Consider the following 25,748-nt stretch of genomic DNA (forward strand, 5'->3'; position numbering starts at 1 on the left):
TCACTAAGCGACAGATGACTATTATTTGGTCGGAATTTTCCTGGAATTGTTTGAATCATTTTACTACTTCTATTGAATGCCGGGTCTGGCGAGCTGGTCTATACGGAGCTATGGAATATGGAGACAAGTGTGGGACCCACACACAGTGATATTTCTTGTGTGCTGCTTTACAATTGTTAACTTTTTACCGCTGAAGGCTTAAGCCTTTGATTGAAACAGATTTCAGGAAAACATGGATGCATCTACAACTGTAATGTTCTCCCCCTACTTATAAAAGTACAACACCAATGTTCTCAAGTGTAAGGACTTTATTACTTATTAGTTCAAACGAAGCCATATAGTCAAAGTTAGAGGTAAAGATATTAAGAACTTCCACAATACTCTGTATGGTTTGAAGTGATGCCGAGAATATATTCCAGCTTGGAAAGGCCACGTACATTTTAGAATAAAGGAAGCAATCCCTTTGGTGAGCTCATTGAATAGTATAAAATGAAAGGTGGAGATCAACTCTCAGCTCTTCAAGTTGTCCACTCTATGTACAAAGGTCTCTCTCTCTCTCTCTCTGTGCCACTCTCAGTTTCTCTTTCCCCTTCTCACATTAAATTTGCCAATAAGGAAAAGAAATGGATCAAAGCAATGTGCAGGAGTGAGGAAACTAAAAAGTTTAAAAGAAGTACATGATGACTGTTATATGCATGATCAAATAGTTGATCAAGCTTTTTCTAGGAATAAAGCTATTGTAACTTTTGGATCATCAAATAGATTTGCTTTACAGCCCCGATAAAAGAAGCCCAAAAATCTCTTCCCTCTCATGACTATAGGAGTGACAATGCTTTTCAATTGATAAGCCACAATGTTTTAAAAGGTTGACCTTTTCTTTGGTTTGATTTCTGGGTGCCAAAGGAATTCTTAGACGTCTTAAAATAAAAATAAGAGTAGCTAGCCGAAGTATCCTCAATTCCTCATGCATGAGCTAGAGAAACTTGAAACAGGCTTTGCTCCCCAGTATTAGAGAGACTCTTTTCATACTTTTGTCTTATAACCCATCTGGGAGCAAGAAGCTAGTCTTACCATCACACTGTGTCCTCTAAGCACTGGTATGGATACTATACAACCATTGTGTGGATGTGTGTTATCTAACGCAGAAATTTACAGGAATTCTTGCTTTCCCAATTGCTTACAACAACCCTTTTACCATCAATATTAGTGTTTGGATAATGATCTACAAAATCTAGTGTTTCGTTAATACACTGCAGTATATTTCTCTCCAGTTGCATTGATGTCTGAGAAAGGGAAGGCTTTGAGGTTTTAAGACATGAATCCACTTAATCAACTTCCACCTCACCAAAATATATTCCTCTATGAACACACCTCACTAGAAGTTCCTTCTTCCAAATAAAGCACCCTGAAAGTGTACTAGGCAACTCAAGAATCAATTCTTTCTTTCTCTTTCTTCTTTCCTTTTAATCATCCTCTAACATATAGCTTGAGAACCTTTTCTCTATGAATTCTTTAAAGAAAGCTCCTGAGAGCTTCTCAGGAAAGAAATCATATTACTCTCCCATGAAGGCAAGTGATCCTCCCACAAAGAGAAAGAAAGCCAAGAACAGTTTCTATTCCTTGCTTCCTATTGACCTCTTAGAGATCTCAATCAGTAGCTGCTTTGCTTCCACATCGGGCTTCCAATTGCTTCCCCAGGACTGATCCATTGCAGCCAGTGGAGGCAAAGTGAAACTAAAAGAGAAGGGGGAGTAATCTGAGACCATGAAGCTTGTTGGTGGCAGTTGTTGTTGCCTATGATTACTTATTCGAATGGATAGCAGTTAGTATCTTGTGTTCAATGGTTCTGCTCCCGAGATCACCATAGGAGGGAGAATTACTGCTGAACTGTTACTTCCTGGAGAAGGTGAGAATTTCATTATTCCTTGATAAGTAGCTTATGTTCTTCAAAGACATCTTCATCATGACAGTCACAATCTTTATCTCCAAAATGCTGTATACTCTTGAATTGCAGGATAGAGGAGAGGTACTGCTAATTGCTACTCGGTAGAGAAGGTTAGAATTTCATTGTTCTCTCGTTGTACCTAAACAAGTATCATGCTCTTCATGGATACTGTCATGAAACTCGCCATCATTTGTCCAAAATGCTGTATACTATTGCATTGCAGAAGAGAGTAGGACAGAGAGCTCAAAAACGACGATGAGCCACGACAACAGCCACGATGAGGACTACCAACTGAAGGACACAAATCCACTGCTCGGAGAAAGATGGCCCATGGGGGGAGCAGCTCGAAGCAGCACCAGCAGTGGACTCAGCGGCTGGCTAAGCGGTGGCGACAAGATGACGAGCACATATGACCTTGTCGAACAGATGTACTACCTCTATGTGCGCGTCGTCAAGTCTAAGGACCTCCCCCCCAACCCTCTCACGGGGAGCTGCGACCCCTATGCCGAAGTAAAGCTCGGCAACTACAAGGGCACCACCAGGCATTTCGACAAACGGACGACCCCTGAGTGGCATCAAGTGTTTGCCTTCGCCAAGGATCGCATCCAATCATCAACTCTGGAGGTCTTCATCAAAGACAAAGAGATGGTAGGCCGAGATGACTACATCGGCAAGGTGGTGTTTGACCTACATGAAGTGCCTACCAGAGTCCCTCCAGATAGTCCCCTCGCACCGCAATGGTACAGACTCGAACACCATCGTGGTGAGGGGCAAAAGGTCCGCGGTGAGGTAATGCTCGCGGTATGGATTGGGACGCAGGCTGATGAGGCATTCCCAGAAGCATGGCACTCCGATGCGGCTTCCATCCACGGCGAAGGTGTCACCACCATCCGCTCCAAAGTCTACGTCTCCCCCAAACTCTGGTATCTCCGCGTCAATGTCATTGAAGCCCAGGACATCCACCCGAACGTCAAAAACCGCACTGCGGAAATCTTCGCCAAGGTCCAAGTCGGCAACCAAGTGCTCAAAACTAAGTCATGCGTTTCATCAAACACCTTGAGCCCGCTCTGGAACGAAGACTTAATCTTTGTCGTCGCGGAGCCATTCGAGGAACAACTCATCCTCTCCATAGAAGACCATGTGAGCCCAAGAAAAGACGACGTCCTCGGCCGCGTCTCGCTTCCACTAACGCTATTCGAGAAGCGACTCGACCACCGCCCATTTATCCAATCGAAATGGTTCGACTTGGAAAAATTTGGGCTCGGATTACTCGAGGGCGAGACGAGAAGAGAGCTCCGCTTCGCGAGCCGCATCCACCTCCGCGTCTGCCTTGAAGGAGCTTACCACGTAATGGACGAATCCACCATGTACATAAGCGACCAAAGACCCACCTCTCGCCAGCTCTGGAAGCCACCCATCGGAATCCTGGAAGTGGGCTTCTTGGGAGCAAAAGGCTTGCTTCCGACGAAGCAAAGAGATGGCCGAGCGACCACCGATGCGTACTGCGTTGCTAAGTACGGGCAGAAGTGGGTGAGGACGAGAACCATGGTGGGAAGCTTGAGCCCAAACTGGAATGAGCAGTACACCTGGGAGGTGTTCGACGTATGTACTGTGATAACTATCGGAGTGTTCGACAACTGCCACCTTGGGGGGAATGGAAATGGACATGCCTCTGCAAAGGATTTGAGAATTGGGAAGATCAGAATAAGGTTATCGACGCTCGAGATGGATAGGATTTACACGCATTCTTATCCGCTAGTTGTGCTGCAGCCATCCGGGGTTAAAAAGATGGGGGAGTTGCAGCTTGCTTTTCGGTTTACTTGCATGTCCTTTGCAAACATGCTCTATTTATACGGGCATCCACTTTTGCCTAAGATGCATTATTTGCATCCTTTCACAGTGAATCAATTGGATAGTCTGAGATACCAAGCCATGAACATTGTGGCGGCGCGGCTCGGGCGTGCCGAGCCGCCGTTGCGGAAGGAGGTCGTCGAGTACATGCTCGACGTCGAGTCGCATATGTGGAGCATGAGGAGAAGCAAGGCGAATTTTTTCCGGGTGATGTCGTTGCTCTCCGGTCTCATTGGAATGTTCAAGTGGTTCGGTGACGTTTGCCGGTGGAAGAACGCGATCACGACGGTGCTTGTGCATGTGTTGCTGTTGATCCTAGTCTGGTACCCTGAGCTCATACTGCCCACTGTATTTCTCTACATGTTCATGATAGGGCTGTGGAATTATCGGTTTCGGGCACGGTATCCGCCGCATATGGATGCAAAGCTCTCCTGGGCAGAGGCCGTCCACCCTGATGAGCTCGACGAAGAATTTGATACGTTTCCGACATCGAAGCCGCAGGATGTGGTGAATATGAGGTATGATAGGCTGCGGAGCGTGGCGGGGAGGATACAGACGGTGGTTGGGGATATGGCGACGCAAGGGGAGAGGCTGCAGTCTCTGTTGAGCTGGAGGGATCCGAGGGCTACTTGCCTGTTTGTGGTGTTCTGCCTTGTTGCAGCTGTGGTGCTCTATGTGACTCCATTCAAGGTGGTGGCTCTGGTGGCTGGACTCTACATGCTCCGCCACCCGAGGTTCCGAAGCAAGCTGCCGTCGGTGCCCAGCAACTTCTTCCGGCGATTGCCATCTAGGATAGACAGCATGCTATGATAGATGGCTTGTGTGTGGTTTTCTTACTTCTCCTTTCTTCCCTTCTCATCAAATGTTGCATTGTATGGTGGTTCTATGTCTGATTTCAGACGGGCATTACTACACTTATAGCATATTGTTTCTGTAATAATAAGAGCTAAAGCTGAGTAAAGTTATTCATTTTGTAGCTATCAGTTCACTACTATAGATGTGCCATGACAATAGCTTGAACTCAGTTATCTAAGTAACAGAATTTACATAAAACAACTCAGACAAGGAACATAAGGCAACTGAATTGCTGTAAGTATAATCCTAACATAGTTTTAGAGAGGAACTCAATTGTAGGAAAAATAAAATTGAACTTAATCACGAAGAATGTCAATTCCAGAGGCAAATATTTGATTCAATATAAACTCCGCATGAAAGCTAACCCGAATTTTTCTTAACATTCAAAACAGAGTACAAGAACCTAGGGCAAAACTAGAACCCAATGTGGATGCTGAAAGATTCCAGCACATGATCCCGTTGTCTTCTAGAAGACGAGCTCATGTGGTTTCATGCCTGATCTAAGAGTAAATCTGGCACCCAAGTATGCCTTCAGGTCTGCCACTGCTTCGATGGCTTTTAGCAAGGCAGTATCCACAGCCTTCTGGTCATCCTTCTTCTCCTGGGGAAGTGCCTTGGCTTCCTACTCAAGGACATCGGGAATCAGCAAGAGGGAATAAGATCAGTTAACAAATTATTAATAAGAAATACCGTGCCTAAATAGGGAGAGACCTCTTTCTCTGCCTCGAAGAACTCGCTCTCTCCCTTCTTCTGTTTCATCTTCTTTTCCTTCGCAAAGTACTTGTCATCAAATTTCTCAACATTGACTCCAGAAGTATCAACCTTTGTGGATGTCGCAATGACATAAGATTGATTTACACGCCGTAAAGGTACTCCGTTGACTTTGAAAGGTCCTGATGCCACAGAAGCAATAAGCAATAACACAAAATCAATAATATGGCAAGCATCCAGTATTTGAGATATCACATGGTAATCTTGCATATGCAAACTAAACACAATAATGGAGATTCACTGATGTATGACCAAATGCACGTGTTTGCTTTATTGTGTGAAGATGATGACTTTTGAATACACATCTTGCAAGGACATCATAAGAAAAGGACTGTACATACTAGTAAAGCTTAATGAGGACAAGACTGCCATCTAGACTAGTGAGAAAGTTCTGCACATGACAAATCTCACAACATAATTATACAAATTGGTAATTAGTAGAACAGATACAAATAATAGACCAGAGATATAATTACTTAAATGCAAATATACTGACTACAAAAATTCAAATTCTCCTACATGAAAGCAATCTCAAGTTTGACTAGACCCTCGGTCACAAATATTCGACATTTCCGTTAGATCAAATTTGTAATAGAATAAACTTTCATGACAACACTTCAAAATATATACTACTTTATAACAAATAATGTTTGGTCTATCATGAATCTGTTGATAAACATTGAGAATGCAGGGGCCAGTAAAGGCCCCAGAATATAATAAGTTAATAAGCCCCAGATTATAATAAGTTAACAACATAGGTATCTGTACATATCCTAAAATCTCAGCAACCACCACGACCATCCTATTCAATTGCTTCTTATTAAATCCTTGGTGTTACCTTTTTCAGGATAAACTAGTCTAATGATGGCACGGAAATGCTCGTCTTCCTACAGCAGAAAGTACCTTAACTTTTTTACTCCCAGAATTGATAATTTCGTCCTAAATTCAACAGCTTATAACTAAGCTAAAAGCCAACAGAAATGAGAGTAAAACCCAATTATCATAAAGAATCAAGATAGCAACAAAAGACTCCAATATCCCTTCATATCTTTCTTAACCTTCCAGAAGTCTTCCTATTGCATTTACTATTCTTTGGCACCACATGCAATCTGATGAGAAGAGCGTAGTTACATTTGAGAATGACCTCCCAATAAAGGTTCACTATGACCAACATTGTCAGCGTATAAGAAAGAAAAGTTTTAAGTTCTGTTGAACAAAAATAATACAATTAACATTTCGATATTCTCCAGATATTAATCATTATACTCTCTACCCATGGGAAAATCACCGCACATTACTATGCTGTGAAGAAATCACTGTATAACAGGATGTCATTAGTTAGTTTCCATCTCAATGAGTAAAGAAATCACCTAACTGCAGCTTTAATAGCTAGAGAAACCAAGTAAAAATCAAAACTTGCATACAACAAGAAACATAAGGGGTACTTACCAGTAACAAGAAGCAATCCTGAGGGCAGCTGCTTCAAGAACACCACTCTCTTCCCCATAAACCTTCCCGCGAGAAGTATCAAGACCGTCCCCGGTGTAATGCTCTCCCTAATATCACCCCGTAAAATCGTATCAACGCACCAAAAGCAGATCAAATAAAGGAAACGGAGAACCGAGGCACAAGATTGGAAACCTGAGCTTGGTGGGCTTGGGCTTGTGGCGGTTGGGAAAAGGGGTCCTGACGTCGTCGGCGGGGTAGAATTTGGGCGGCTTCTCCTCCGCCTTGGGCGGCGCCGTCTTCGGCTCGTGGCGGGGGAAGACGCCACCGTGTTTGGCCTTGATGGCCCAGATGCCGCGCTTGTGGTACATCTTGGAGCGGGAGAACTTCTCGATTCCTCGAACCAAGCTAGGGTTCCGGCTCGATACCCTAGGTTTCCGTGGCGCCGCCATTGCTGAGAAGAGAAGAGGAATGGAGAAGACGGAAACCCTAGCTTATATATACGTGCACCTGAGATGAGGAATGGGCTTGACTTTGATTTAACTATTTAAGGATGGGCTTCAATTTCATATTGCTTTTGGTGCTGGGCTTGGTTTATGAAGTAAGAAACCATTCTTTTTTTCGATAAAATGGAGTAAGAAATCAATTAGATTATTAGATATAATGTTTGGCGAAAATATTATTTACGCCCAATGGCTACGCCAAAATTTAAAGTTTACTTTTATTTGTATCACTTAATCCATTTATAGTTCTAATTATGTACAACTAATCGACAGATATCAATTTTAATATAAAAAGAATATAATATTTTTTTGTTTTACAATACAAATATTATAAATAATTCTTTAGGAATTTTTACATAACAAGTGAAAATTCTAAATATCATAATTGTCACTGTGTTCTTTAAAATATCATAATTGCTACCAAATCATTATACTCTTTCAAAAGTATCATTTTGTTAGTTAAATCTAATTAACCATTAATTAAAGCATAATTTAGATTTAAAAACTTTTTCCTTTGCCGAAATTATTAAAATAGATTAAAAGTTATCAAATAATATATCCAATAAGATAGTACAATGAAATATACACTACTTTATGTGAGATAAAAATTATATTTTACATCATAAACTAAAAAAAAGATGTATTTTGTTATTTATATGTGTTTATTAATTTTAATAATAATATATTAGAATATTTTGTTAAATTAATTATATTGGCAATTACAAAAGAGTCAAAAATATTTTAGTAAGAATTCTGATATTTTAAAGAATATAGGCATTTATAATCTTCTAAAAATTTTCAGCCATAATTATGTAAAAAAAACTCTTTTCTCATGAATGTTTAGTCTTATACTCTTTTTTTCATCTCAATCATTCTCATTTTTACATTTTGGACGTTGAAAATCTTTTAACAGAGATAATATAAAAAGCTATTTTCATCATTAGTTTTGGATAGGAAAATAATATAATATGATCCTAAGGGTATATTTACGATTTTATGGTGATGATGGTGGTGGACGGTAAGGTTGATAAGATCTAGAATGTTTAGATGGAGGGGATAATAGTGATTATGGTGAATGTGGTGGTAATGGTGTGGATAAATCTGTGATCTAAAAGGAAAGATGAGGGAGACGCGGCCGACCCTATGAATCTAAAGGGGATCAGCAGACGATAAAGGGAGGAGGACGAGGACTTCATTAGGCGATAACATTAATTTGAGAGAACGAGAAGAGATCGAGAGAAAGAGAGGTAGAAAAAGAGGAAAAATATATTACTCATCAACGATATCCTTAATAGGCTACTCTCCACATACATATGGAGGCTAACCCTACCTGACTCGAAATTAATTAAGTTCTAAACCAAACAAATAATTGAAATAACTCTAATCAGACTAAAATCGACCTTGGCATTCAAATGACATTCTAACGTCTTGATGAAGCTTGCTCTCGGTTTCAAGCATTCAAATGTTGTTTGAATGCATGAAGGTTGATGCGCTTGGTTTGTAGTATTCGAACGTCATTCGAACACTTTGAAAGCTAATGCTATCGGTTTGTGGCCATTTGAACACATCGAGGGTTGGTGCTCTTGATATGCGATATCATGAAGTTGTTCAAACAGAGGTATTCGAACGGCCCACCAAGCATTTGAACTCCCTATCCCGAGACCACGTAATCCTCTAAAAATTAGAAAAATTAGCTACGGCTAATAGGTTCAACCTAACAAACTCAATGTCCTTTGTGAAGTGATTTGATGAGTCCAAACGACATCAACAAACCAATAATTGTATATAAGTTAAAACTACAGAAGAATTAATGACACAACACTTTAGCTTATGCCTATTAAGTATGAGAAGATAAATTCTTAGCATCATGTCAAAAACCATAGTAAAAGGTCAACTCTCTTTCAGCACTTTATAGATGCGCTTTGCATAGTTTGGCATAGGAATTTTTGCCTTATGGGAAATAGGTCCAACACTAATGTTTTTCGATAATCATTGCGTCTTTGATACTTCTATCAAGTTTGTGTCAACCTTTGTTAAGAGTTCGCAAGACCTTTGATTAAATTATTCACAACCATACTTAGTGGATTGGTGGGGTCGAGGCTAATTTTGGCAAAGCTAATTGTATCATTTCCATTACTGTCTGAGGTTCCTATTAGGGATGAGTGGGTTTGGACACTTTCTCCGTCTGTCAAGTCTATGGCTAGTTCCATCTATAGGTTTTTGGAGAAGCCTGAAGGCAAGTTGAACTCTAGAATTGACTAGCAAATGTCACGACCCAAAATAGGAATTATGACCGGCCATGCATCTCAATATGCTTGAGATGCACGAAGCTTTAATAATACTCTCTACGTATACGATGACAAGATAAATAAATAAAATGAAAATGTGCTATATTAAAATTTTATTACTAAATGCAATTAAAATAAAAACAATGTTAATGTTTTTGAGTTTCTAAACTAAAAAAAATAAAAACTTCTAATCTAAAGCACAAAATCTAAAAGAGCGGAAAGGTAAATAGGTGAATCCTAAGTAGAGGTGAAATCTGGGTACATCACGCTCAGTCGCCCCGCTGACTATTACCTGAAATAAATAAACAAATACAAAAAAAAAAATAGAACTCGTGAGCCAACAACTATAGCTCAGTGAGTGGAATCCACTCGAACCAAATAAATTTTAAAACATATTAATGCTGAATAAATTAAACTAAAAGTAACAATATTCATCATAATATGCAATAGGCATGCTCTCTAAATAATAACAATGATAATAATAGAGAAAATGTCACAACTTGTAACCTTGCACGTTTTCAACATATTAACCTCTTTTTGATATTTATACTGTCATATGTCTCAATGGGTCTAAACCCTGTGGATCCACATCAACTAGAAGTCGCCTCGAGATGACGCTCGGGACTTTTCTTCATAGCTGATCCGATTATGGTCATCAGAGGGTATCACTCTATGATCAACACACTCGGGTCTTTTTCTCTAACCGTTGAGAGAAGTTAGAGTCACCTAGGAAATTTTCTCATTTTTCCTAAGACTGTTCCCTAACCCCGCCAGAGTCACCTAAGAAAGTCACCGTAGTGATCTAGTTTAGGACTTTCCCCTGGACTTCCAAATAGACTTGAGTCACCACGAAAAATCGCAAACGAAAAATCGCACGTACGGATGAAATAAATAGACTTGCACAAAGAAAATTGCAACAATTTAATTTTTACACATGAGGGTGAAATAAATAATTTGCACACAGAAAATTTATATGATCTGACAAAAATATGAAATACAATAAAATAAACACGTGAGTGAACCCACTCACCTGAGTCTAGGCAAAACAACCAAAATCTCAAATCTCTAGCCCACGTACTAAAAATCACCACGGGGGAGTCGCGTGGTGGTCTCCGCTGGCTCCGACGATGCTCCGGCAGGCCGATTCCACGGCGTGACTCCGTCGGTGAAGGAGGAAGAAAAGAGAGAGGAGAGGGCTGAGATTATTAAGCATTAAGCAAAGAGAGAGAGAGAGAGAGATTAGGGTTTAATTTATAGATTAGATGAGGATCAAATCTAATCCGATTCAGATTTAGATGAAATCCCCCCTCCCCTAACAGCACCTCGTCGCGTGCTGGAGAGGGAGAGGGGAGGGGTTGCACGTGCATAGCACGTGCACCCTCCTTTCTCATCCCAAACCCTTTTTTTTTTTTATTCTGACAGCAAATGCTTTCGAGATTGTTGATTGTTTCGAAAAATCAAAATTTTCTTATGGAATGTGTCATAGGGGATGCTACCTATCAATGTCTACCTTCATGGCATCTCCCAAGCCCAAAGTTCTTACTACCCTAGATGCCCTGTCAGCAAGAGAATCGGTTCATCTTTGGATCAGTGTCCTAAGGTGGCTGAATTCTACGTAGCGTTAGAATGACATCTCGATATTCATTTAAGGCACAAGGATTACTAGAGTCAAAAATTTTGGCATAAAGAATGAGATTAACTCGAGAAGAATGTCGTCACTACTGTCTAGTGTCTTATCATATCGAAGGCCCGCAATGACTTCAATCTTCTCTAAGAAGGAAATCACGGCCAAGCAATTACTATTTAGAGTACTTACTCTATCGCTCGAGCTTTTGCCCTTGGCTAACCAAAACTGTCCTAGTCCAAGTTGACCTAAGCCTCAAGTATCTTGGACCAGCCGCTTAAAGGCACCATTAAGATAAATATTGATCGTGCTTACTTACCTAGTTATGGGATAGTAGGTTTGGGATTTATGACCAAGTCCCACGATGCCAGGTGGTAGAGTCATTGGAACACTTGTTTATTCCATATTTTGGACTTTAGCTCTATGGAACAATATGCTACTGCTAAAACGTGGACCAAACTAGTCCTCATTGGTGCTACTCTGAGCAATATAAAGGAGTCTCTGATTGTGGAAGCGAATACTATATTATTCATCTTATCTAAAGCCAGGGTGAAACAGCTGGCCGCGCTAATTTTAGAATCTAATTCAGAGACTCTCATCAACAGCCTCAACTACAAGATGGTCCCTTGGAAAATCAAACATAACTACACAAAGATCATTAATCTGGCTTTTGTTGTTTTATCTCTCTTTTTCTTTTTTCCCACAAGCCAGCAATTGATCTTTGATTGGCTAGTGAAGTTTGGCGAGGCTCATGGCTTTACTTCTATTTAGGTCTTCTCGACCCCTTTTGATATCTTAGAGGTTTTGTATAGGGATACATCTAGTATCTTCCTAGATACCTGATGTAGTTTTGCACTTGATTTAGTGCTAATGAATTCATTTTTACTTGAAAAAGTTAGACACACGTATGCATCTAAATTCTAGCAATATTTCCAATCCCTTGCTTTAGTAAATATGCTAAATAAAGAAATGAGTGAAGCAAAGATAAACACCAAGATTATTATGTAGAAAAACTCTAAACTAGTAAAAAACTATGGATAAAACCAATCAACTAATAAACTATCGTAGTTTATAAGACTGACTTATAAAATAATCTATCGATCCCCATCAACTTTGTTTAGCTCAATCTTGATTGTTAGATCTCATGATTCACTATTTCTTATGATTAATCTCTAATTTTTATAACTCTCGAGATTGATCTTTCAATTTAGGTACCCTTAAGACTAAAACTTTGATATGTAGAGGATGAGATGAACCTTCGTTGGTGAGAAACCTTATTTTTTCAAAAAAAAAAAATACTTTTTCAATCAGTAACCAACATCACCCAGAGTTAGGGTATTTCAATCCTTATATATCTTATAAAGATAATGTCGAATCTAAATCAAATCAGGTCTCATAAAACCCTAGATTTTGCAAGTTCTCTTATTGCGTTTGAATGCCCTTTCAAACAAGGTGACTTGAGTTCCAAGCGCATTCGAATGACCAAAAATGCATCTTTGTATATGCAAACACTTTCAAACGGTGCAGAACGCATTGAATGTCCAAAAGAGCTTCTCTATATGTGTGAATGCCTTCGAACACGATGACTTATCTATTCTAAATCTTGAAAATCTTTAATTAAAATATTATCAAAACTTATAAATATGCTCATATACATGTATAGAAATACTAATAATATTTTGTAAATATTTGCCAACACTAAAACCTAATATTACCAAAAAGAAAATATCCAATTATAAACTAATATTTGAGCACTAACAATGGCGTCCCTGCTCTGTCTAACCACGGATATAAGTATGGGAAGAAATTGAGAACTAAATATTTTGTTATATTCTCAAATCCTCACAGGGGAGTAGTCCACAACTTTAGCCTTAAGCTAGGTTGGGGTATATACATCCAACGTACTCATATTTATACATACTTATGTAAATACACAAGTATGCGACATATATAAATACATACATACATAGACAGTTGGAAATATTTTCGTTCATACTTTTATGATTAATTTGACCATATTATCAACTTCAGCTATTGGGTTTGTAATATACTAATATAAAAGTTACCTAACAAAACTTTGTACTCACTTGAGATGGATCAATGGACTAATGAGTTAGTTATGTTGGTGGGTTCACTTGATTCATGTGGTTTAGATTAAACACAAGATATGTTTAAAAGAGCTTGGATTTATCGGAATGTAAATGAATTGGTGTTAACTCGCCAACTACTCTAAAAACTTAAGCTGTTAGAGAACGGCAATTTTTATATTTTACATCCTAACACTCCAGTATGAGATATTTTAATAGCCCAAGAAGTGGATTTAGTTTAGATAAGTTGAGTTTTATATTTTCAAACAAAGATATATATAGTAGGATTTGATCTCATAATTAATATTTGCTCTAATACCATGTTAATTTATCGAGTACTCTAAAATCAAAGCCCAAAAAGGAGTATTAGAATATAAAATATATAAATCATCATTCTATAATAGCGAACTTTTAAAGTAGTTTGTGATTTAAGAGTTAGTATACAAGAAAGAGTTTCTCTCTTTTTCTCTCTTCTTAGTGAAGAAAAGACTCTAGGGGTTTGCTCGGTATGTCTTCTTGCTAGTTTGAAATCCCTAAGATTGGTTAGAGATGGTGGGATTTATTTAAGGAAGAGTGAAAATAAGAATGTTTTCCAATTGGACATGTGTATGCACAAGATAATAAAGACATGGGATCTCTCTACTTGTATTTCATATTCTTGATGGTAAATTTGTTATTCTTCATGCCCATGGGCATAGCCCAATTTTGGGTGAACTACATATATTCTTATATTGTAATTATGGTTATTTTTGTAGGTCTCTCTATTTTATTTTTTCTCTATATTTTTGCATGTCTTTACTAGATTCAAATTGTTTGGTGTTAGAAATATTTTTGTTCTGAATAGAAAGGGGCCTCGAATCTTCCAACATAATCAGCGTAGTCGTGTGCAGCCACTCTAATTGATTTTGTGGGGATAATTTTTGACTGGAGTAGGAGTGCTCGTGGACTAGGTCGAGCCTGGCCTGGATAAAATTAAATTGGGCTAGGGCTTATACAAGGTCTAGTCCAGTCTATTCCTAGACTAGTATTGTACTGGGTCAAGCTCGAGTTAGGTTTAAATTTTCTGACCTAGTTCAGTCCATGCCCATGTTATTTGGCAAGCCAATTGTAAGCTGACAGATATACCATGTCTAATTGAATATAAATATTTGAAAAGAATATTTTTTTATATGGTAGAATATTTTCTAAATGCTTGAAAAAATATTTTTATATGATTCAAAATTTTCTAAATATTCTTACTTCCATAACTGTTTACAATTTTGGTCAAGTTACTGTAATGCTTTCTAATGAGCACAATAATAAAAATATATATTTAACGTTTAAGGAACATAAGTAATTAAATAAGATTTAAGGGATTTAAATTTAAATCTAATAGACATGACTTAAACTAATTGCGAATGGACATAGCTCAAAAAATAGGTCCTTCTCTATGGGCCTTAATAGACGGGCTAGGCACTATAGCTTAACCCTGAGCCAGTCCAATAGACTTTCTGGTCATGCAGAGCCAGGTCTAAAGTGGGTTTGGGACGAGCTATGACCTAATTTTATTTGGTTGAACATGAACGGGCTTTGAGCTCCCGAATTTTTTTAACATCCCTAGACTGGAGCTTACTATTACAAGCAAGCTTAATGGGCTTAATTTTACAAGCAACCCTAATGCACTCTAGTAGATTATATTTCAGAGGTCAAACAAAAGCTTAATGGGCTTACTGTTACAAGCAAGCTTAAATTAATTGCATCAAGCAACAGGAAAAAAAAAAATTTTGACCGTCTGTGATAAGGATCATGAGGTACCCCATGGCAGATGATTTGGAGCATGCAGTAAGTGAGATTTTGTCTTCTCAACTAGCAACAGAAGTCAATGCGAACATTAATGTTCAGTAGTCCCATACAGTGTGCATACTATTATTGCAATATTTTCTTCTTTGATGAGAAGGAGAGAGAGAGAGAGAGAGAGAGAGAGAGAGAGAGAGAGAGAGAGACATTCCAGGTTATAGTCTTCCGCCTGTGGCCAAAGAATCATGCATCCTTTCATCCATGCCACTTTTCTGGCACGTTGGGAAATCGTAATAATTTGAAATGCTCAGTTGTATTTGTTTGTTGAATATCTTTCAGACTAGATTAGCTACGGTCATTTCTTAAACTTACAGCAAAAAGTTTATATCGGTTTAGATTATTACGGTGTTTGGTTTTAAATTAAAATAGTTATATAATAATTACATTTCATATGATTTAAAATAATAAATTTATATAATGTTTTAGTAAATAACTAAAGATAATGATAAAAACTGAAATCACGTCTTTTTTAAAGGCAAATAATAATTAACTTTTATTAGTAAATATAAAAATTGAATGAAACAATATAGGAGAGAGGAGAGAGAAATATGTATTAGTAAATTACTGGTGAGATAGTCTTCTATTTGGTTATTATAGTAGTATATATCTCACTATATTAGAATTAGTTTATGGCTATCAGACAACCGTATAAGGCCTTAAAACTTTAACTATCTCTCCATTATTATCTGTTGAAAACCTCTTCCATCTGGATTTTCTAATCTAAATATCAACGAATGCTTATTCGGCACCTAACTTAGTGAAACTAATTTTATTTGGCGATTCTTTGGCCTAAAAACTGGCATTAATTAAATAAAAAGCACAAAAAAAAAATCTGGTCACCAAAAGTTAAAGCAAGAGCACTTTACTCTAAAAATAATGAAATTAGATGATTCTGCAATAAAAAAAATTAAATGAGAAAATTATGTAAGGTGAAAATTAAACTTAGATTTTCCTCGCCAAGGGCTCCTTCAGCTCAAGCCCCATCATATACAAAATGTAAGATATAAGAAAAAGACAAGAGGCCGAGGGAACCCTAACTAAGTCCTAACCACATTCTATTCTTATCTACGCGATTCATGTACATTGATCTGCAAAAAAGACTGTAAATGGATCTCTAGATCTCTACAAGATCCTTTGTCATTCTAAATTAAAGCAAGAGATGAAATGTGGGTTACACAGCAAAGTGTAGCATCTTTTTCTTCGCAACCTTCCTTTTATGGCCACAATTCTCCTCCGCATGTATGCAAATGTAATTCTATGGATTCTAAACCCTCTACTGCCGCGGCCGAGCGATCCATAGCGAGCTGAGGGCATGAAGACGATGGAAGTATTCAGCAATCGCCAAGAAGCAATGCGCCGCCTGACGGGTCGTCATGATTTGTTGTAGCCTGTGGAGAGTCTGCTGCCTCAGGTTATCTGCCTGTAAAACACATTGTGTGTCAATTATAATTTCATACGTTAAATACTGTTAGTATCCCGTCAATGTTTTGAATTCAGAACCATGAATAAATGATCTTAAATAAAGTACGATTTATTTGAAAATGTACTTACGTCTAATGCATGCATGGTAACTTAAGAAGGTGCATGTTTTGAATTCAGAACTATGAATAAAAGATCTTAAATAGAGTACAATTTATGTTAATGTACTTACGTCTAATGCATGCATGGTAACTCAAGAAACTATGAATAAAAGATCTTAAATAGAGTACAATTTATGTTAATGTACTTACGTCTAATGCATGCATGGTAACTCAACAAGGTGCATGCATGGTTACTCAACAAGGTGCATGTTTTGAATTCAGAACTATGAATAAAAGATCTTAAACAGAGTACAATTTATGTTAATGTACTTACGTCTAATGCATGCATGGTAACTCAACAAGGTGCTTGAAAGCTGTCTTAATTTGATGAGGACAATGGCAAGGGTTTAGGGGTTATAACTACAAAGGCAACCTAATAATTCCACACACCAATTAAGCGTTACTTCTTTTCAATATTGGATTCATTAAAATTTAGGTAACTGAAAGATTAGAGAGTAGTAGTAACCCTAGATACAAGGAGTTGAAAATATGAATCGGTTTGGAGAGTTCATTTCTAACCGAAATAAAAAGAATAATATAAGGAATTAATCTTCATGTAGAAAGTACACCAATAGCTGTGAACAATGAATACATATCACTCCTAGCATTATCAAAACTAAGAAAATATTCATTGTAATGTATATACTTATACAAAAAAATAGGTTGCATCTTCCTTTTTTCTAAACAATTATCTGATCATATCATATCATATCATTATCGCATGTGCTTGCTGAACTATAATCAAGCGAAAATGTTATCTTCCTTAAGAAATTAAATTAGCATTGGAGGTAATATGAAGTCCTTACTCGTCCAACGAAGCCTTCGAGTGTTGTAAGCTTGTCCACGGCGATGGACAATTGACCCATGTAGTTGGCCATGTCAAACGGAGAGCTCAACACGTCGGAGGTGATGGTGGCGGAGAGAGAGTGATAGAATGCTTCAAGCCCTTGGTTTAGGGCATCCTGCGTCTCTTGTATCGATCGTTGGAGGCCACATATTGCCAATATTTGTTCCTCCGCTAATGGCTCTATGTGCCTCACGACAACCTACGGAAAAAAAAATTAAGAGCTAGCAACCATGAAGAAATAAATGGATCGAACTGCATGCGTACCGCAATGATCGATGAGTTTTCTTTTTATTTGTTTCTCCTTTGTAGTATGTCATCAGAATTACCTCACTCAACACATGCATGGATGCTTCATAGTTGCAACTTTTTAAAGAATCTAAAGAAAGATCATCTTTTTTGTTGGTCACTGATGCAATATGAGCATGTATAAATAGATACACATGCATTCGTTTATGTATGTAGGGGTGAAAACGGATCAGATATGGATAGAATAGTGCGCAACTCACATCCGGATCTATATTTTTTGTTCGGATAAAAGTTTAAATACAAATAATTTTCATATACGAATTAAATAATTCTCGAATACAAATTTAATAGTTTTCGAATACGGATAGAATCTTAAACGGATACTTACAGAAAATATGGGAATTAGTCACACTTATACTTCATTACAACTTAGAAATGTTTCTCTCATATATCACATCACACAGATATAAAATATTTTTTCCATGATAAATATGATGCATGGCTTTTCACTACGTAAATTCTCTCTCCAAATTTCAATTAACTTTATTCTACTCGATTCCCTACTTTTATATGCCGTTTATGAACAATGTAGTTTCATGTACAAATACAAATACTAGATCATGTGAAATTAATGATTAATTGTGTGATATAGTGTGGCCAATTGACATCTGAGCCCGTATATTCCTATTCAAATTATATATACTCATTCGAGTCTGAACTTATTCAAAAGTTTGATCAATATTTAATTGATGGCATACGAATCAAGAATTAATAGCGTGACAAATCCAGGTTCAATCAGCAGATTTAAATTAATTTGGAGTCAATCTTACTACATATATATATCCAAATAAATCTGAATTATTTTTTTTTACATCCTTACTGCTAATGCGAAGGAAGGAGAGGCACAACACAACATCATGTTTGCAAGATCACACCGCACTTTATTTAAAGTTTGATTCTCTTTCCCCATTGCATCTAGAAGCCAAAACCACTTTATATAGAATATATATGAATATAAGACCACTTCCCTCCATTATTAATGGAAGACCATCTCTATCACTAACCTCCATACCACCTACTCTTAGCATATTATTACTTTATGACAGGAGGATCCGGCCAAAGTCTACCAAAACATAACTATTCTATCAATTGGGACCTTCCACCAAATTAGCCAATCCGTCATATTTCTCTACCTAAAATATTGCGGAGCTAGTAAGTACCACAGTGCAATGTTCAATAACTTTGTTCATACGTACATCAGAATAATTGATCAAATGTTCTTGAGTTGAACTACTGCAGAGCTTTTATTTCTCGATTATGACAGCTGATTAAGCCTAGCAGAATTCAAATTATGACGATTGTGCTCTTATACCATGTTAACTCACCTTCTTCTAATAGTTTAGTATGTTATCTTCGAACAGTAGGTCAAATAAGCGATGCATTTCCTTTCTTTTGAATCTCTTGCGTATTTTGACTTCTTTTTTCAACAGATTCTGGTTAGAATTATGGATGCAAGGAAGTATTGCGAAACAATAAATAAGAGTGAAAACCTTGATCAGCTCCGATGGACGGAAGCCGCCTATCCAAATGAAGCAACGTTCGGCCGGAGTCATCCACATGCCAGAGACGAGGTGGAATACATCAGACCTGACCATAGCACTCTTGATGTTCATTAGTTCGTCATAGTGGAGAAGGGCGCCGTCGACAAACACCCGCAGTTGGCCGTCGGGCAGGTTCTCCTCCACCGCAGCCCTGAGCTGACACATTATCTTGTGGTGATCTTCAAGCCATCTTCCGTACTCCATGTCGAACATCGCTGCATCTGAAGATCATGATCATCCAAGAAAAACAAAGAAAAAGGTTAGTGTTTATTGCATAAATATATACCAGAAGAATTAATTAACATGAGTAGGGTTCACTGGATGTGCATTGAGATTTCTTTTCTTGAAAAGTGCCCGAGCTGAGTCCTCCAATGGCAGTGGGAAGGACTTGGTCTGCAAGAAGAGCTCCTCCACCAAAGGGAATACCCTGATGAATAATTTATCAGGTGTTTAGAAGTGACTAGAAGTAGATTCTCTATTTATATTTTGGCCCCTTTTTTAATCACTTTGTACCTGAGATCTTGCCCTGTGTAGCTCTTGTTCTAGCTGGCTTAGCCTGATCCTACTTGACTCTAGCTGTTGAATATAAGCCTGTGGAAATTTATGGGATCAGCAATAACATTAGAATGCTAGGACTTGGAAGAAATGAACCAAATGAGATATTTTGATAAAAGAACAGAAGAAATATATATATGTATGTATATGTATATGTGTATGTATTATATATTATGTATATAGATATATAGATATATAGCTAGTACTTTTTCTTTAGGTTGACTGACCTTCTTCCTGATCCTGCTTTTCCTTGCAGCCTCTCTATTTTGGGCAAGCCTTCTCAACGTCTGCATGCATGCATGTAGATCAATTAGTCAAACATCTTTGGTAAGAGCTTCAACAAGAAGAAATGGAGTGCAACTCACCTTGGGGTCTGGTGTCTTGGGACATTCATGTTCTGAACTAGAAGTGGTGGCCTTTCCATTTCCTTCCCTCTGCATGCAATCCAAGAGTAACAAAACTTGAAGAATTTTACAAGTTAATGCTGCAAAATATTTGGTGGAGGGGGGAGAACCTTCACTCTTGGCTTAGTTTCTTTTCCTTCTTCAGGCAAGAGTAGGGCATCAATCCTAGGGCTGCTTGGTTGCACTGACTGGTTTGATGATCTCTTTGAAGAACTATTATTTGGGACCAACGTCATGGCATCCTATGTACAGAAGAATATTTGTTTTCAGTGCATAAGAACAATACTGGAGCAAAAAATCCAACAATAAAGGTATTAAAGGGAGTAAGTTGGAGATACCTTTGTAGAAGGTTCAGCATGCATGGGCTGAGATGGGAAAATATTCAAGGTCTCTGCATACATGAAGTCCTGCAAGCGTTAAGTCCCTTGAAAGGTGCAATTTAGTTTACCCAAGAAGAAGAGCTTGTATGCAGATGACATGCATATATAAGAAAAAGTCAACCTTTGAGAGAGAGAGAGAGAGAGAGAGTAATATATTGCATGATGAGACCAAACATTGCTTCTAAGCATTTTATGCAGTTTTTGCTTACTTCCATAGACAGGAAGAGGAAAAGAAAAATAAATTGAGCAGTAATGCGAAAAGTAGATAGAGAGAAATGCAAAATATTTCTACCTTCTTTTGATACAACATCTTGCAAGGAAAGCATGAAGAATTTGCTAGATTTTGCACTCCACAAGAAGAAACACAAAATAAAGCAAATAAAAGGAAAGAAAGAAAAACAAAGAGAATACAAGATTAGAAGAAAGTTTTGACCACTTCCCAAGTTCATACTTCTGACTCTAGAACTCTGTCAAATTATACAAGTTTTCTCAGCGTCTTAGAACTCAAAAGCTTTTCACACTATAACCTTATCCCTTTACCTTTTCCTCTTTGATTTCTCTTCCAAGATCGGCCAAAATAAAAGAAAAGTACTTCAAAATTAAAAGGGAAAATGATAAGAAGTGCTACGCGAGACTTACGCCTTTGTTCTTGTGCCGATGATTGATCCTGTGCATCTAGATAGAGAAAGAGGGCTTGATCCAACTCTTCCAAACCATCTCCTTCAGAACCCTTGCTCCTGATTTCATGGCACAAATCATCATAAAGGACGCAAACAGAACTACTTTTGTGATGAAATAGATATTGAAGTTGGTATCCACGCATTATTTAAGCAATAAAGCATATTCTATAGTACTGGGTTCCTTTCCTCCCTTATTTCCATCTATATTTCTTTCTCCCACATGGCGAAAGATACCTAATTGTCATGGTCTCCAACATGGTATGGGCTTCTTCATCTCTCCCTCTCTTTCTAGAGAAAACTAATTAAGAAGCAAACCAGATGATACGTGGGTTAATTTACACAGGACTAATTTATAAAAGAAACTCCAATTCCTTCTACTCCTACTCCTACATGCATGCATGGTTATGATCAACATCTCTTCGAATCATCCCTAACATATGATACATGCCCTCTCTCCTTCATATCCGAATTGTTCTCTATTCTACTCCTACTCTAGCTAATCTCTCAGGCCTTACATGATGTTTCCATGGATGGAAGAAGAGGAATGGATCATCCCCAAGGAAGCTTGGTACTCTTGCTCTTGCCACTGCTTTGAACTCCCTCTCTCCCCCATTCAGCCCCTTCACTCTCGTATTACCTCATCAAAAGATCCAAACCAAAACAAGTTTCTGGTTGATTCCATTTGAGGGCCACTGCAGCAATTAATTAAAGCTAGCGATTGGAGAAGAAGCAGTGGTCTACTCCTGGAAGGCTCCGAAATCTCTTCTTCCTCTTCTGACCAAAAGCTAGAAGACTTTTTTTGGGGGTAGGGAAGAGTATGAATTCTAGATAAGAATGTATGAGGTTGGACAAAATAACTTCTCAATCACTCAAAAGAAAAAAAAAAATTTAAAAACTAATAGTATTAAAGGAGGTCTAGGCAAAGTCAAAGCTGCATGCTTACCTTGGTGTCCTTAATCAAGTTAAAAGGTGGGGGATCCTTCCTTATATAGGGCTTCCAAGAGCATGAAAAATTACCAAAATACCCCTGCATGCGTGCATGCGTGTGCGTGTGCCTGTGCTTAGAGGTCACACTTGGTAATACTTCGTCGTTCATGTCGAGCGTGTAGGAGATCTACACACGTGTGTAGGCGAAGCCAACACTTCTAAATACGCGTGATAAAATATATTACTAAATAGTCTTTCACAAAGTTCTGAGTTAGAAGAAATATAAGACTGTCGTTACAAGGATATATATACGTTTCATCAAGGCAAGAAATCGATTCTCATTTCATGCATTTGCATCCCTTTCTTGCCTCTATTTGTTAACATTTTCAACATATAAATCCTTTTTTTCTTTCTATCGATAATAGGTCTGTGATTTTGCTTCATTTGGGTCAAAGCTCATACCTAACACTTGACCTGAACTGATGCAATTAAATATCTTACTAGTTTGAGACGATAAAATACTATAAGAAAAGATCAATCCATTGACGAGTTTTTTTTTCCTCTCTCTTTGGAGTTGTTATAACCACTTCACGATGTAATAGTTACTGATAATTGCTGCAGATCGATATCAAAATTGGACCACATATCTAGAAAATATTAACCACAAAACTGGTAGAAGATTTCTATGTATATAAACTTGCAATCTAGAGAAAACTTGATGAGGTTACTTTGTTTGCATGAATAACTAAAGTTCTGTCACAATTTTCCTAATGTTACAAATTAAATTTCTATATTTGAAATGGATTACTAAGTAGTAATAACCTGTGAATACTTTGGCATTCGACCTTGTAGGGTTTCCTTTGCGTTCAGGTTCCGTGAACTAATAACGTTCGGTTAAACGAGCGATGGGTAATTACTAATTTTTAGAGGTGTTTCGCGGAAAAGAGGCTTAAAAAATATATACATGGTTGTATGGTACACGGTAGAAAGTTCGATGAAAATTGAACACCGTGTGGGGGGCTTATTTGAATATTTCCGATCTAAGTGGTGATGACGCCACGATGACGTGGAAAGAATGCCTATCACAGCTCGCCATGTGGTAGTTGGTGTCCTTTTACACAGTGGGCCCACTTGCTGCCAATTCTTCCCCGAGTTTTTTTTTTAACAAAATTGACCTTTTAATAGATTTTATTTACTGAAATAAATTACACCCTAAATTTAATATCAAAACTTATCTATATTTTTTAGAGTACCCTAAGTAAAATACTAAACAGTAAAACGTTGATAATATCAATAATTTTTTAAATAAAATGCTGATATAATCAGTATTTTTATTATAAAAAAACGTTGAAAGTTTCAACACGCTTTATTAAAAAAAGTAGGATACACATAAATGTTGAATAATTAAGTATTTTATTATTAAAAATATGAAACTATTCAATGTCTTTTTTTAAGACAACTATTCACTTTTCCGGATAATATCTTTCTATCGATAGTCCATTTTAGACATATATGTCATTACGAAGATTATAAAAAATATATATAATAAATTTGATCAAAACTTAATTGAATCTCAAACGAATAAGATATAGGTAAAAATATAAAGAACAATTTTATAGCATCATAACTTTGTACTCCATTATTTATTTTAGTCATAAACCCATTGTAAAAAAAATATAAAAAAAATCTATAAGTTGAAATAACAAAGTAACTCCCTGCAGTCAACTGCTCTCAAAATCGCGCAAAAAAAATATTATAGCTCTTTCAAATTTGATATTTTTCTTTAATTTTTTTAATAAAATAATTTAATATTTAATATTTTTTTGAATATAAAATGTTGAACGGTTTAAAGTTTTCGCATATTTGCAAGCATGATTAGATAGTTGATATTTTAACCAAACCATTATCTCGCCAACATCTCCTTGTTCTGTGCTCTGAGAGGCATAACAGGAATACTGATTTGATGCATGCAAGGTTCACACTATATTTAGCCTTGCATATATACATATACCCATTTGAATATATGGGTCCCTCACTCTTAGCCTACTAAGATACTGCTAGCATAACAACCCAAGTTACGAACGGCAACAAGCTGCTGCTCACGAGTTAAATATAAAACGATCGGTTTGTAGAAAAATTATAAAAATTTCATGAGTAGTAGCAAAAATTATAAAAATTTCATGAGTAGTAGCTTCAGAAGTCATAAATTTAATGACTTTGAAATGAAGTGATTTCGATATTAGGAGTGAAAAGATATGGATGTCAATTGGAAGGTGGCGGATGGTCATGAGTTTGTGGAGGTTAATGGTAGGAATGGGTGACTCATGAGGAAGATGTGGACTAAAGTTTCATAGCTCGTTAGAGTTTGAAGATCTACTTCTAGAAAAGTAAAAGTAATCAAACGACTATCATTAAAAGGTAAATGCAAGATAATATGTTTTAAATAACTCACTATCCATTCCACGATCTCATCATAATCCAAATAAATAATTATCAAGTTTATTTATAGGAGCAAAAATATAGCCAATTAAATCTAACTCAACTTACTAGACATGTATATATGAATTTTCTATTTAAATTTAAATTTAAAAGTAATAAATAAAATTAACTAACTAGACTCAATTCCACTCAACCTAATTAACTCGACCTTGGTGGTTAAATAGTAACACAATATTTGTCTGCTATTTTTAGCTTCTACCCCCAATAGTATTCTTATCTCGGTGAATGATTTTAGATAAGTCGAAGTTTATAATATCTTCTAATTACAAAATTGATTGTTTCTTTTAATTCCCTTTTAAACTTTTAATTTTCATAACTCGAAAATCTATTTTTTAAAACAAAATAGTGCTACAAGAGATGTCTTGATTTCGAATCCTATAAAACTACTCATTGAGCCGATATTAGAATATAAAATATAAAATAATCACCATCACAAATAGTAGAATTTATTTCAGATCTTCCATTTTGTTATTAATTTATTCCATGTGGAATTAGATTTTATATGTGAATTCTTAGCAGTATCTCCACCTTGCAGAACTAATTCTTGTGGATTAAACCATCAGCTCACAAGTTGGTGGCTTCAAATATACCATCTAACTAAGTTAATTGGTCAAAACACGCAACTTAATTGAAAATAATAATAATAATAAATTATAGTATATGAATATTAGAACATTATTTATGAAAAAAAAACAAAGGAGTATTAGAACATTACAAACCATTATTATTTTCTAAGGAATAAATTCTATTCTTCGAGAGCTTTCATTGTCAATTCTCTTCTGCCTTTTGACATTGTGACAACAGAAGGGTTAAAAAAACAAGA

The 25,748-nt window shown here is 37.0% G+C and overlaps 3 protein-coding genes across 7 annotated transcripts; 1 reads left to right on the forward strand and 2 right to left on the reverse strand.

Moving 5' to 3' along the window:
- Positions 1-1,490: 1,490 nt before the first annotated feature.
- Positions 1,491-4,774, forward strand: LOC140793763 (FT-interacting protein 1-like). Of its 2 annotated transcripts, XM_073145447.1 has the most exons (3): positions 1,491-1,906; positions 2,015-2,055; positions 2,169-4,774. In XM_073145447.1, the coding sequence occupies exon 3, from the start codon at positions 2,201-2,203 to the stop codon at positions 4,604-4,606; it is 2,406 nt and encodes an 801-aa protein (XP_073001548.1). In that variant the 5' UTR covers positions 1,491-1,906; positions 2,015-2,055; positions 2,169-2,200; the 3' UTR covers positions 4,607-4,774. The 2 variants fall into 2 exon arrangements, with proteins under 2 accessions (XP_073001548.1, XP_073001549.1); XM_073145448.1 differs by having other exon boundaries at positions 1,551-2,055.
- Positions 4,775-4,924: 150 nt separating this feature from the next.
- LOC140793764 (large ribosomal subunit protein eL6-like) lies at positions 4,925-7,436 on the reverse strand. The gene is made up of 4 exons (XM_073145449.1): positions 7,064-7,436; positions 6,872-6,978; positions 5,363-5,544; positions 4,925-5,273 (listed from the first exon to the last, which is right to left on the reverse strand). The coding sequence occupies exons 1-4, from the start codon at positions 7,318-7,320 to the stop codon at positions 5,118-5,120; spliced, it is 702 nt and encodes a 233-aa protein (XP_073001550.1). The 5' UTR covers positions 7,321-7,436; the 3' UTR covers positions 4,925-5,117.
- An 8,677-nt stretch (positions 7,437-16,113) lies between these two features.
- Positions 16,114-22,325, reverse strand: LOC140793250 (bZIP transcription factor TGA10-like). Of its 4 annotated transcripts, none has more exons than XM_073144623.1 (11): positions 22,015-22,325; positions 21,459-21,556; positions 20,778-20,830; positions 20,550-20,681; positions 20,401-20,469; positions 20,263-20,322; positions 19,994-20,071; positions 19,808-19,907; positions 19,430-19,701; positions 17,593-17,832; positions 16,114-16,626 (listed from the first exon to the last, which is right to left on the reverse strand). In XM_073144623.1, exons 1-11 carry the CDS (start codon positions 22,110-22,112, stop codon positions 16,480-16,482), a joined length of 1,347 nt encoding a protein of 448 aa, XP_073000724.1. In that variant the 5' UTR covers positions 22,113-22,325; the 3' UTR covers positions 16,114-16,479. The 4 variants fall into 4 exon arrangements, with proteins under 4 accessions (XP_073000724.1, XP_073000723.1, XP_073000722.1 ...); XM_073144622.1 differs by having other exon boundaries at positions 19,799-19,907; positions 22,015-22,310; XM_073144621.1 differs by having other exon boundaries at positions 20,242-20,322; positions 22,015-22,306.
- Between the last annotated feature and the right edge of the window lie 3,423 nt (positions 22,326-25,748).

The sequence above is a fragment of the Typha latifolia genome, chromosome 8 (assembly GCF_019914945.1).
Source record: "Typha latifolia isolate L0001 chromosome 8, TyphaL0001v2, whole genome shotgun sequence".
NCBI lineage: Eukaryota > Viridiplantae > Streptophyta > Magnoliopsida > Poales > Typhaceae > Typha > Typha latifolia.